The 13,402-nt window shown below is 41.1% G+C and overlaps 1 protein-coding gene across 1 annotated transcript in view; it reads left to right on the top strand.

Moving 5' to 3' along the window:
• Nucleotides 1-13,402, top strand: part of ralgapa1 (Ral GTPase activating protein catalytic subunit alpha 1) — a 338,673-nt gene that overhangs the window by 306,200 nt on the left and 19,071 nt on the right. Inside the window, 1 exon segment of the mRNA XM_038790243.1 lies at nt 1,065-1,189. Within this exon segment, the coding sequence (XP_038646171.1) occupies nt 1,065-1,189 (125 nt within the window).

Raw genomic sequence — 13,402 nt, 5'->3', positions numbered from 1 at the left:
GGATCCATGCAGCTCCTCCGCTGAAATTACGAACATAGACCATGTTGGTACGAAAAACAAGTTGCACTCGGGCGACATATTGGGCCCAAATAGTGTCAAACGGCTCCAGCTTACCGATAAGCGCCATTGTTTGCTCAGACAGAGGCCTCTCCAAGCCTAGATGAAGCATGTCTGTGGTGACGAGCCCGATGGCTGCGGCAGCTCCACTTTATCCTTGTCTCCAGTGTAGTAGCCAAACACATGATAGGCTGGATATTTATACTATACACAATAACCACAAGTACTACAACTGCTCGCCCTGAAAGGACACCATGCCTGACCTGCACCCAGGTCAGGGTTTATATACTATGATGCTCCTCCAAGTCAGGGGGAAGGCTTTGCCCCCCTCAGTTACCAGTGAGTTTATATTCTATGAAGTAGGAGGGCAATCGGACACATCACTTTTCTCTTCAAGGGAAAACAGCAAATCCTCCATATATCTACGTAACTGAAGTTCCTTAACCCTAGAAATATTCTCATGAGTCTTTTCTGTACTCTCTTGAAATCTTTCATCTTTCATATCTTTCCTAAAAGGGTATAGCCTCACTTTTGGGTAGAGTAGGAAACTTTCCCTGTATTTAACCAACATTGCTTCATGCTGTTGTTTAGAATGGATGTGGGGATGCCAGCGCTGGACTGGGGTGAGCACAGTAAGAAGTCTTACAACACCAGGTTAAAGTCCAACAGATTTGTTTCAAATCACTAGCTTTTGGAGCACTGCTCCTTCCTCAGGTGAATGAAGTATCATCTGAGGAAGGAGCAGTGCTCCGAAAGCTAGTGATTTGAAACAAACCTGCCGGACTTTATCCTGGTTTAGAATGGAGAGAGGCTTACCGTTATTTTAATTTTTCTCCTATTCCATTCAATTTCAAAAGTTCCATTATATGTGTCAAGCCAGGACTTCTCCAAACATTTCCAAGGATGGTAACAGTTTATAGTTATGACTAAAGTTTATAATTGTCTACTTTGAACTTTAATATGTCGATTAATGTAGTTCATTTATTTATACTTAACTCGAATGTCAGCTATGAGGAGAGAGCTCGATATCTGGAAACAATTGTACAACACCACCAGGAACCAACCACTTTTGAGGATTTTGCTGCCCAAGTCTTCTGTCCAGCCCCCTGTCACAACTTACCATCTGATTCCGGTAACAGCAAATATTTTATCTTGAGTTTGACTTTGTGATAAATGAATTCCCTAAATATTAGATGCACTTTTCTATATTTTGGATTTATAGCATTTGATTATTAAAAAATATATATTTAGCTTAATTGCAAATAGTTAAAGTGACAACTTATCTGCTGTACTCTTTTCCTTTCTTTAATTATGGTGTTCCTATCTATAATGCCTGGATGGACTAAACAATACCTACAATACTTTATAATTTTGTAAACCAATTGTGAAGTGAATATAAATCTACCCATATACAGCTGGTTTCAGAGTTCACCAAAATAGGCAAGAGAAACTGTCATTTCTATGGAATTCTAATTTCATTATTTAACCTGTAGTTTCTCATTCTGGAAAAGGGCTTTGTTGGTTCGTATTTTATTTTAAATTGAATGTGGAAGATTTACCTCCCGTCTTTCTAAAAAAAAATAAAATCAAGGTTTAGTTGATTGCATTTCCTAAAAATGCAACAAACTTTTTTTTTAAAAAAGAAATGTTGACGAAAAATGGAACAAATAAAATTGCATCACTATTTGTATTCATAGGTTTGTTTTCTAGCCTTGGGTTTCTGCTATTGATATCAACGATCTTTGATATTTATGAAAGTGCCAAACTCAACCATCCTATCCTGTACATATCTACCATGTATCAAAGTGATTATGTTCATTGTTTTATTTTCCCCTTTTAGATCATTAAAATGTCAGTTCTATAAATCAAAAGGTAAGATTCAGTGAGAGAGCTTACATTCAGGTTATTTCCTACCAGAGCACTAAACACTTAACAGTTTAAAGCAAACTTTTCTGATGCCCTGTTCACACTAAAAGGGATTTCGCAAGTCCTTTATTTTGAAATATTTTCTTGACTAAAGAGTTACTAACCAGACCTGCAACCATACTAATCTTTCTACACTGAAATACATTTAACAATCCAGGCTAATTTGGACAAATAACATTGCTATACTCTTTTGTTTCCCTCTTGCATGAACCAGAAGCAATTGCATCGATGCATGTGTATCTCTCTCTCTCTCTCTCTCTCTCTCTCTCTATATATATATATATATATATATATATATTAGTACTATGTAGTACTACTTAGAACTAATGTCAGCAGTAAGTGTGCTGTATTATGCAGAAAGAAAGATTTTAGAAGGGCTAAAATAATTGGTGAGATTTGTAACCAGAACAATGTTTAAACCAGGCAATTCATCACGGTTTTTTATTTATTTATTTATTTTTTACAAATTTCATTGTAAAGAATTGCTTTTTCCTTTTGTACATTTTTTAAAATTATTTTCCTTAAAGTAATGAGTATTGATGGCTTTAATGAGGACTGACTTGGAGGAATTACTGAACTTGATGATGTACAGGAAATGTTAATTTTAAAATTACCTGATGGCTTAAGCCCTCCAAGCTGATAACCACACATCTATTTATTTAGCTTCCACGCATTCAAATTCCTCCAAGCAGATTTAGAAATAAATATTCAAAAATAGATTAACAACAATAAAGGTTAATCACAGTTCTTTTGTAAAATAAACAGTTTTATCTAATGATGGGTTTTCGGAGAGGTTGAAGAATATCCTGCTATTGTTGAGCACAGTCTTAAAATTTAAGACAATACTTTACCTCCATCTATTATAAAACTGCAAACTTTAAAAATAAAGGCAACTGAGCTGTATTTCCAAATGTTTCAAAAGACTCTTCGTGCTGGTATGATGGATCTCTTTCAAGATAAGTCGCATCAGAAAAGCTGATATGATAGAAATACAAAAACAAATTTTGGGTTTGGGCAAGAACTGCAGGTTGGGTGTAAGGATGAATTTTTTTATGCGTGACTGATAATGATCTTGAATTCATTGGAATACAGGGTTGGTGGAGGCAAAAACGATTAATGATTTTGAAAGGAACTTGATGGATATTGAGAGAAATAAACATGCAGAGCTAAGGGGATAGGGCAGAGGAATGGGACTGATTTTATTACTCTTAGAGAGGCGACATGGACCCGAGCAAAATTACCTCCTGTACTATTATGATTCTGATTCATGATCACTGAAAATGATTAAAGTGCACAAGTAGGGATGTCATACAGTTTTATCAAATACGAGTATGGTAACCATACCTGAGAATTTTACATGTTTTTTTTTTTAAAAGAGACTGATATAAAATTTGTCATTATAACATATTAGTTTAAAAACACATTTTATGTTTGAGTTAGTTTAGTGAACGTAGCCGAATTTGTTAACTAAATTAATGTTATTAATAACATCATGAAAACTATGTCCATTTCTAACTGCTTAATATTTTGGAAAAATACTTTAACCCAATTAAATTTTGCTTTCTAGCAGTTGTCATCTTTTTGAATAAATTCCAAAATTATCTTTATATTATTCCTGCATATCAAAAATACAATTGCCGATTTGTAACTAGATACTGTTATATTGTTTACATTATTAGGAATACTTTCGCTGGGAAGTTATTACAAGCTCATATAGGCACAATTTCCAACAGCTGAAATGCCAATTAAGGGGCAATTTAGCGTGGCCAATCTACCTAACCTGCACATCTTTGGTTGTGGGGGTGAAACCCACGCAGACATGGGGAGAATGTGCAAACTCCACACGTTTAGTGACCCGGGGCCGGGATTCGAACCTGGGTCCTCAGCGCCGCAGTCCCAGTGCTAACCACAGCGCTACATGCCGCCCTTCAGACATTATATGAAGTATCAGTGTAACTAAAACATTAAATAGAAAATGTACAAGACATCACTTAACTTGCAGCCTCATTTCATAACCTGATGCAGTATCCTTTGTTATGCTGCAAAATATCACCAGTAAGTTTGTAAGTTTATTTATTTTCCCTCTACTTAGAATTATATTTTGCATAGTTTTATTACAGAATAAAATAAAATTGGTCTTTACAATATTACCACATGATCATATGGTGACAAGATAGAGGTGAAAATCATGCCAATTCCTACTCTCCCATAAGTATTTTGTTTTTTTTGGAAAACACATGACAAAGTACATGTGGTATGTACTTTGTTGAGTTTATTGTGTATCCAGAGGCAATTTTGTCCTTTGTCCTATTGACATGTCTACATTTTTCGGTTGTTCTGGGACGTTTTAATGAAAACATCAAATCCAACTGCACTTTGGGTTTTTTTTCTAGATTTTTCTGTTTATGGTTTCTATTATGTTTTTCTTGAGAAAAGAAATGTGGATATAAACTCAGCAGCAGAACAGTGTAAAGGGTGTCTTGTCCTGTAGAACAGAGAAATAAGCAATTGTGATGAATTAAAACATGCAAAGTGGTTACCACTACAACCGAATGATCTGCCATGTCAATGGATAGTGAATCCATGAGAGAATTAACTACAGTTGTTCTTTAAAAGATATGAATTAATTAAATTTAGTCGATTTCCCTCCCCTCCTATTCTTCACTCTAGGTACTGCTCCTGAATATTTTATAATTTAAGCAGCTTCAGAAGATAACTCCTGAAAAACAAATAGGCTTGGTGTCTGACATTCTTTTTTCTTTACTTAATTTTCTTTTTCCCCTGTCCTGAAGGCAATAATTTGTTTTGGATTACAGTTCCATGGACACCAACCACCGATGCCTTAATCAAGTAGCCATTCATAATGTCTGAGTTTAGACTGAGTGATTAGAATTTGTTTAACTGAGAGTCATCATTGCAAAGACCAATCGATTCTTTCTTAACAGCTACATATTCATTTTCCAGCAATTGTCAAAATATAAAAATCATGAACGGATGTCCTTTCAACGTTTGTTTTCTTTCAGACCCTGTTGCCAGTTTTAGTGCCCCTGCCCAGCCCTGAGATTAGCTGATTGAGAACACACCAGGGGTTTTGCTGCTCAAGTATAGCTTGGTATTTCGTCAGAGTTTGCCTACATCTATTGACCTAATGGTGAACTTTTTCGAATGTCTTTGGTAGATCGAGTAGCTACTTTGTTTTACATTTGTCATTTATGTGGTAGTATCCTAACATTCTTAATATGACAAAGTCTGTGGTGCAGACTGTCCAAAAGTATGTATGCATACTGTCATACACAGGGTGTGCTACAAGTTAGTCCATACAACTTGTTTTTGGTTGATTGATTTGACTACTTATAAACTAAATGCATCAAGTATTGAGATTTTTCTTCATGATCTCACTTTTAATCTCTCTTGTTTCAAATCATTCTTTCTTCCCATGTTCTGTTCAGTCTTTTTGCAATTCTCAGGCTTTATGCTGAATCAAACCTGACCTGATTTATATTTCAGTCAACAGTAATCTTTATTCTGCTATGCATTATGTACCACTTATTTCTATGCAGCAAAGAAGAGAAATTGCTACATTTTCGTTGTCTTTATTCTAACAATTGTTTTCTTCATAGATTTTTCTTTTTTTTCTTCAATTCATTGTGTTTTTTCTTATTTGTCAGTGAAGCCATCATTTATTTTCTATTCGCTTTATAATAATTACAGTAACAGTGTTGCATGTTAATACAATTTCAAGTGAAGGCAGAATTGAGTTTGGGTGGAAAACCATGACAAGTGAAGAACTGAACAACTGGAATTATCATAAACTATCAGGACAACTCGTGAAGCTTTTGATAAAATCAGAAAATTGTTGTAGGACAAGTAGATGCACGTTCTGTGCAATTCGGATTGCCCATAAATCAATTGAATAATAATGAAAATCTTTCGAAAGGGAGTAAATAGGAGACAACTTCCCAGTTTTTAGTATTAAAGTTGAGATACTGGGAAACACCTGCATACCAATAACCACATTGATTGAATACTTGACCCTGTAATGAAATGTTGTGAGATGTATTAAATATAGTGCATTGACCCTATTTCAAGCTGATAAGGATGATGAGGAAATAAATTATGAATTTAAGGTATTACTGGAGCGGGGTGAGCAAAATAAAACTTAATAGTTTACTACATTGAATACCATTTTTTAAGGAAATTAGGAAGAAGGAGGGTGACGTGGATTTTCTGCGACCGCAGTGGCATGTTTCTCCGTGGCGGGAGGCAGCCTGCCATTGGCCGGCGGCGGGATCTTCTGGTCCCGCCGCTATCAGCAAGATTTCCCATTGAATCTTCCCCCAAAATCCGCGGTGGGTTTTTGCCATCGGCAGAATCTGAGGATCCTACTGGCAAGAATAGAACAAAGAAAAGCACAGCACAGGAACAGGCCCTTCAGCCCTCCAAGCATGTGCCAACCATGCTGCCCAACTAAACTAAAATCTTCACTTGCGGAGTCCGTATCCCTCAATTCCCATCCTATTCATGTATTTGTCAAGATGCCCTTTAAACATCACTATCGTCCCTGCTTCCACTACCTCCTCCGGCAGCGAGTTCCAGGCACCCACTACCCTATGTGTTTAAAAAAAAACTTGCCTCGTACATCTCCTCTAAACCTTGCCCCTCACACCTTAAACCTATGCTCCCTAGTAATTGACCCCTCTACCCTGGGAAAAAGCCACTGACTATCCACTCTGTCTATGCCCCTCATAATTTTGTAGAACTCTATCAGGTCACCCCTCAACCTCCGTCGTTCCAGTGAGAACAAACCGAGTTTATTCAACATCTCCTCATAGCTAATGCCCTCCATACCAGGCAACATCCTGGTAAATCTCTTCTACAACCTCTCTGAAGCCTCCACATCCTTCTGGTAGTGTGGCAACCAGAATTGAACACTATACTCCAAGTGTGGCCTAACTAAGGTTCTATACAGCTGATTAGGGCAGCACGGTAGCCTTGTGGATAGCACAATTTCTTCACAGCTCCAGGGTCCCAGGTTCGATTCCGGCTTGGGTCACTGTCTGTGTCGAGTCTGCACATCCTCCCCGTGTGTGCGTGGGTTTCCTCCGGGTGCACCGGTTTCCTCCCACAGTCCAAAGATGTGCAGGTTAGGTGGATTGGCCATGATAAATTGCCCTTAGTGTCCAAAATTGCCCTTAGTGTTTGGTTGGGTTATGGGGATAGGGTGGAGGTGTTGACCTTGGGTAGGGTGCTCTTTCCAAGAGCCGGTGCAGACTCGATGAGCCGAATGGCCTCCTTCTGCACTGTAAATTCTATGATATCTATGATTTCAATTGGGGCCCACAGAGCCACGGCAGACAGAGCAGAGATGGATAGATTGGTCAGGGAAATGGGTCGGGTAGATGAAGAGCACGCGGAGTCCTCGGGGGAGGTTTTACTCGGGGAGAGGCAGAGACTACAGGCGGAACTGGGGGCACTATCCACGAGTAGGGCCGTGGAACAGCTTAGGAAGGCGAGGGGCGTGGTGTACGAGCATGGGGAAAAGGCTAGCAGACTGTTGTCGCAGCAATCAGGTGGAGGGAGGCGGCCTGGGAAATAAGTAGAGTGATGGATGGGGAGGGGCGCAAAGTGGAGGACCCGGCAGGATTGAAGAAGGTATTCCGGGACTTCTATTGCAAGCTATATACTTCGGAGCCGCCGGAAGAACCGGAGGAGATGAAAAGGTTTCTGGACGGGTTAACATTCCCAACAGTAGGTGGGGGGGGCGAGTGGATGAGCTGGGGACCCCGATTAGAGTGGAGGAGGTATTGGGGGGCCTAAAGGCCATGCAGTCGGGGAAAGCCCCGGGGCCGGATGGATACCCAGTAGAGTTCTATAGGAAGTTTTCTGAGCTGGTGGGCCCGGTCTTGGCGAGGGTTTTCAATGAGGCAAGGGACAGAGGGACCCTGCCGCCGACAATGTCGCAAGCCACTATATCACAGATATTGAAGCGGGGTAAAGACCCAGAGGCGTGCGGGTCCTACAGGCCAATCTCCCTGATTAATGTTGACGCCAAGCTCCTGGCAAAGGTACTGGCGGTTAGAATGGAGGACTGCGTACCGGAGGTGATTGGGGTGGACCAAACTGGGTTCATGAAAGGTAGGCAGCTGGCGGCCAACCTGAGAAGATTACTTAATGTGATAATGATGCCCCCGGCGGGCAGGGAGGTGAAGGTAGTGGTGGCGATGGACGCCGAGAAGGCCTTTATCGGGTGGAGTGGGACTATCTATGGGAGGTGCTCGGACGGTTTAGGTTCGGGGAGGGACTGATGGATTGGATCAGATTATTATATCAGGCCCCGAAGGCCAGCGTCAGGACTAACAGAGAAGTGTCGGAGTACTTTAGGCTGTACCGAGGGACCAGACAGGGCTGCCCGCTCTCGCCGCTGGCGATTGCGCTGAGAGCCGCAGAGGGATGTAAGGGGATGGTGAGGGGCGGGGTAGAACATAGGGTCTCTCTTTACGCAGACGACCTGCTCCTGTACGTGTCGGACCCAGTGGCCGGGATGGGAAGTATACTGGGAATGTTGCAGAAGTTCGGCCAGTTTTCAGGATACAAATTAAATACGGCCAAGAGTGAAATGTTTGTGGTACAGGCAAGGGGCCAGGAGAACAGATTGAGAGGGCTACTGTTTAGGCTGGTTGAGGAAAATTTCGGTATTTGGGAATCCAGGTGGCACGAGACTGGGGCAGGCTGCACAAGTTAAATTTGGCCAGGGTGGTGGAGCAAATGAAGGGAGAGTTTCGGAGATGGGATGCACCCCCGCTGTCGCTGGCAGGGAGAGTGCAGACTGTAAAAATTACAATCCTCCCTAGATTTCTGTTTGTTTTTCAGTGCCTATGGGCAGAGGCCCTGAGTAGGGTAAATTCGACCGCGACATGTACCAGGCTCGGGCTGATTCAATTTAAGGTCATTCACCGGGCCCACATGACGGTGGCTCGGATGAGCAAATTCTTTGGGATAGAGGACAAATGCGCTAGGTGCGCGGGAGGACCAGCGAACCACGTTCACATGTTTTGGGCATGCCCTAAGCTTAGGGGGCACTGGGAGGGATTTGCGGGCGTCATGTCCCGGGTGCTAAAAACAAGGGTGGCGATGGGTCCAGGGGTAGCAACTTTTGGGGTTTCGGAAGACCCGGGAGTCCAGGGGGAGAAAGAGGCCGATGTTTTGGCCTTTGCTTCCCTGATAGCCCGGTGACGAATACTATTGGCGTGGAGGGACTCAAAGCCCCCGAAGACTGAGTTGTGGCTTGCGGACATGTCGAGTTTCCTGGGTATGGAAAAATTAAGTTCGCCTTGATGGGATCTGTACAGGGGTTCACCCGGAGGTGGCAACCATTTATTGACTTCTTTGTGGGAGAGTGGGCATCAGCGGGGGGGGGGGGGGGGGGGGGGAAGAAGAGTAGAGTAGGAGGGATAAAATGGCGGGTAGTACCAGTGGGAGAGGAGCGGGCTTGTGCAGTATGTTACGATTGAAGTATTGAATGTACGTGGATGTTTGCACATTTTTGCCTTTTTTGCTTTCTTTCTGTTGATGTCTGTAACTGTTTACAAAGCCAAAAACTACCTCAATAAAATTGTTTATTAAAAAAAACTAAGGTTCTATACAGCTGCAACATGATTTGCCAATTCTTATACTCAATGCCCCGGCCAATAAAGGCAAGCATGCCGTATGCCTTCTTGGCTACCTTCTCCACTGTGTTGCCCTTTCAGCGACCTGTGGACCTGTACACCTAGATCTCTCTCTCTCAATACGCTTGAGGGTTCTACCATTCACTGTATATTCCCGACCTTCCAAAATGCATTACCTCACATTTGTCCGGATTAAACTCCATCTGCCATCTCTCCTCCCAAGTCTCCAAATGATCTAAATCCTGCTGTATCCTCTGACAGTCCTCATCGCTATCCGCAATTCCACCAACCTTTCTGTCGTCCGCAAACTTACTAATCAGACCAGTTACATTTTCCTCCGTCATTTATATATACTACAAACAGCAACGGTCCCGACATTGATCCCTGTAGAACACCACTAGTCACAGCCCTCCAATCAGAAAAGCAACCTTCCATTGCTACTCTCTGCCTTCTATGACCTAGCCAGTTCTGTATCCATCTTGCCAGCTCACCCCTGATCCCGTGTGACTTCACTTTTTGTACCAGTCTGCCGTGAGAGACCTTGTCAAAGGCTTTACTGAAGTCCATATAGACAACATCCACTGCCCTATCTGCATCAATCATCTTAGTGAAAAACTCTATCAAGTTAGTGAGACACCACCACCCCTTCACAAAACCGTGCTGCCTCTCGCTAATACTGGAATGGCCTGAAACCCCCCCCCCCCCCGGACAGGAATGTTGAAAAACAATACAAGAGGCTATGTTAATTTAATCAGGAACTGGAGGAGCAAATTTGGTTGATGAAAGCAACAAATCCAAATGAATAGAGCAAATTTAAAACAATGTCCCTTCATTGTACTTGGAAAGACTGTTTTAGTTGCAAAATCTGAACTTGCAATGTGTTCTTCATTTTGTATGAAATTAAAATGTTCAATGTATAGGGAGTAGAAAAGAAATTAGCTGAATGGTAGCAAATAGCAAGAAAACATGTAGGAGTTGTATTATATTTAAGGAAAATGCAGAGTGAGTGCTCAGAGCGTTGGTGTGGAAGTTGAATTGTTTCAACTTTTCATTAATGATTCAGAAATCTAATGTGAACTGGTCAAACACTCATATCAACCTCGGAGGGCCACTTAAGTATGACAAGATAACCTAAGGCAAGTCTGACAATGTTCCTGGTGGAACAAAGGAAAAATATGAGGTTTAATGTGTTGAATTTAAGTGCCAATGCAATTCCTTGCACTTCAGCAATTATGTGTCTATTATTGGTTGGGGTTGCCATTCCTTTAAAGCGTGGAGATCTTGCTTCCATGAGCTGCTGGCCAAGTAGGGGCAGTGTACAGAACTAGGACTGCAGCTGGCCAAGAGCAGCAACAATGTTGCAGGCCCAGTAATGAAGATAAGTATGTTAGGCTCACAATGGCCTGTTGAGCAGCGCCCAGTGAGAGGGACAAGGGGATCTTTGAGGTGGGTGGCCCTGACCAAGGAGGTTGTGCAAGGGCTACAGAGTGCCTGATCAAGAGAGAAACTTGCTGCTTTCCAACGTTCCCCATCAAAGCTGCCGGTAGAATACATGCAGCAGGATGATGCCCTTCATTGGTCTCTGGGCAAGGGGTCTCTGGGCAGGAAGGTTGTTCTCTGCCATCCCTGTCCCCAAGTGATTGCAGGAATCAGAAAGGCAATGAGTTTTTCACCCCTGCCTTCCCTCCCAATTCTGCAGGCTCCATTATCTCCCAGCTCACTCCAAAAGGCAGAAATAAATTCTGCCCATTCTGTGCAAATGTGGAGTACTGCTTATCGGCAGGAAAACTGGGTAGTATAAGTATTCCATGAATCATGTCACATAAGCCTGACTGCAGTAAAAAGACACCTCAAGGCGCAACATGATCAGTTACTGTGGAGTGGTTATCACCAGGACAAGTAGAATGATAAACTGCGTTTTTTGTCATTTATTTACGCAGTGAATGCACGAGATGAGTGGATAACATTGAAGGTAATATTAGTGAAAGAAGACTCAATTTTGAGCATGCAGGATCAATACATATCTAGAACCAGCAAGCTTGAACTATATGGACTAGGAAAAAAATCAAAAACAAATAAAGAGGATAAATTACCTCGACAAATCCTATGGGGGGAAAGGGAATGCGATAAACAAAAGAACGTCTTAAAGAGTGATGGAGGGTCAGGGAGACCTAGACAAAAAGTAATTGTACTGCCTGTGCAAATGGTGCAGTAAAAGGCTCTTCAGTGTTTAAATAATAAGTCGTCAAAGATGAGGTAAATTCATTTTTAATTATAAAAGCAGATGGCTTCAAAACAGAGGATGGACATAACAAAATATTGGGTGATTACTTTCTCCAAGGAAAAACATGAACAACATGCCTTCCACACAAAGAAAGCATACAAAATTGGCCACTTCACTATCAATAAGATAGGATTCTAGATAAACTATAGTTACTCTAACGTGCTAAAATAATATGGAGAAGAAATTTATAAAGTATTGATTATCATTGAGGGAATCACTGAACTTTTTGAAGATGTCTGTAGATTTGAAGTAGGCTAGTGCAGCAATATTCAGAAATCAGACACAAGCAATTATAGAAGTTCTCACTTCACTGTGTAAATTAATGATGAAGGTAGTCCATAACTTTCAAATACCAGTCAATATAGATTTAGATGGGATGATCCAACCAAAACTATTTTGAGGAAGTGACATTCCAAGTTAACTGTGATAAGTGTTACTTATAACTCACCTAGACTTCCAAAAATAACGTGACAAAGTTACCCACAAAGGGCTATTTGTTATTCTTCATCATGAAGAAGGTCAGGGTAAATCTCCGTTATGGATGCAAAATAAGCGGATGGGTAAAAACACAACAGGTATTTGTTAGGTAATGTATTTACTGGATTTATAGAATAGGGTTTCCTAAGAGTTAGATTCAAGTTTGACCAATTTGCATTGGATTTTGATCATCCTTATCTTTCATGAAGTAGACATAGCCTTGCAATTTTTTTTCCCGTTCATCCTCTTGGCGAAATGTTGTGCAATATAAATTGCTCATTAGCCAAAGCAACACTACATTAGCTGCCTGCATTAATTATCTTAAACACCTTAAATATGCTGTACCTGTATATTAAGCATCTGCAACCATTCTGTAAGATTTGTGTAGTCTTTCTCTTTCACAAAAGTTTAAAATTTCAGCTATGCCACCCAATCCTAAAGGAATCCCAATTGAAATCCCTCCTAGGACATTGTCTTTCCAGAAATTTGATTTCAATTCAGCAGACAAAACCTACCATAAAATGCTGCACAACAATGTTTTTATCTGAGAATCCCATAATAACTCAACCTGTTGACACATAATGATCCAAAATCTGTCATTGCATCTGGTGTAGGTAGAATTTTCCTCATCTGAAGGCTTTCTGTGATGATGTGATGAGACACTCAGAGACCACCTTATTCTTCCGCTGATGCCACCGGCATCCGTTCTAAAACATAATAAATAAGCTTCTTTCTGAGTACTTCACTGTGAATTGTATGGACCGGCTACTTGGCTTGCCAACAATTACAGTAACCTATCAGTAATCTGAAATGAGAGTTGTCTGCCATGCTTTAAAATAATTACTCCTTCAAGTTCAGTGATTCCCAACCTGTGGTCCACAAAGGTGGCCCATTGAGGAAATAAGAAGGTGAAACAAAGAAAAAAAAATTGTGGAAGGTGGAATAAAGGTTTGTTGAAGAAGATAAAATAATAACTACATCGTGTTATTAG

The sequence above is a fragment of the Scyliorhinus canicula genome, chromosome 2 (genome assembly GCF_902713615.1).
Source record: "Scyliorhinus canicula chromosome 2, sScyCan1.1, whole genome shotgun sequence".
In the NCBI taxonomy this organism is placed as follows: domain Eukaryota; kingdom Metazoa; phylum Chordata; class Chondrichthyes; order Carcharhiniformes; family Scyliorhinidae; genus Scyliorhinus; species Scyliorhinus canicula.
The sequence above is the reverse complement of the archived record's forward strand: the minus strand, read 5'-3'. Positions and strand labels throughout refer to the sequence as shown.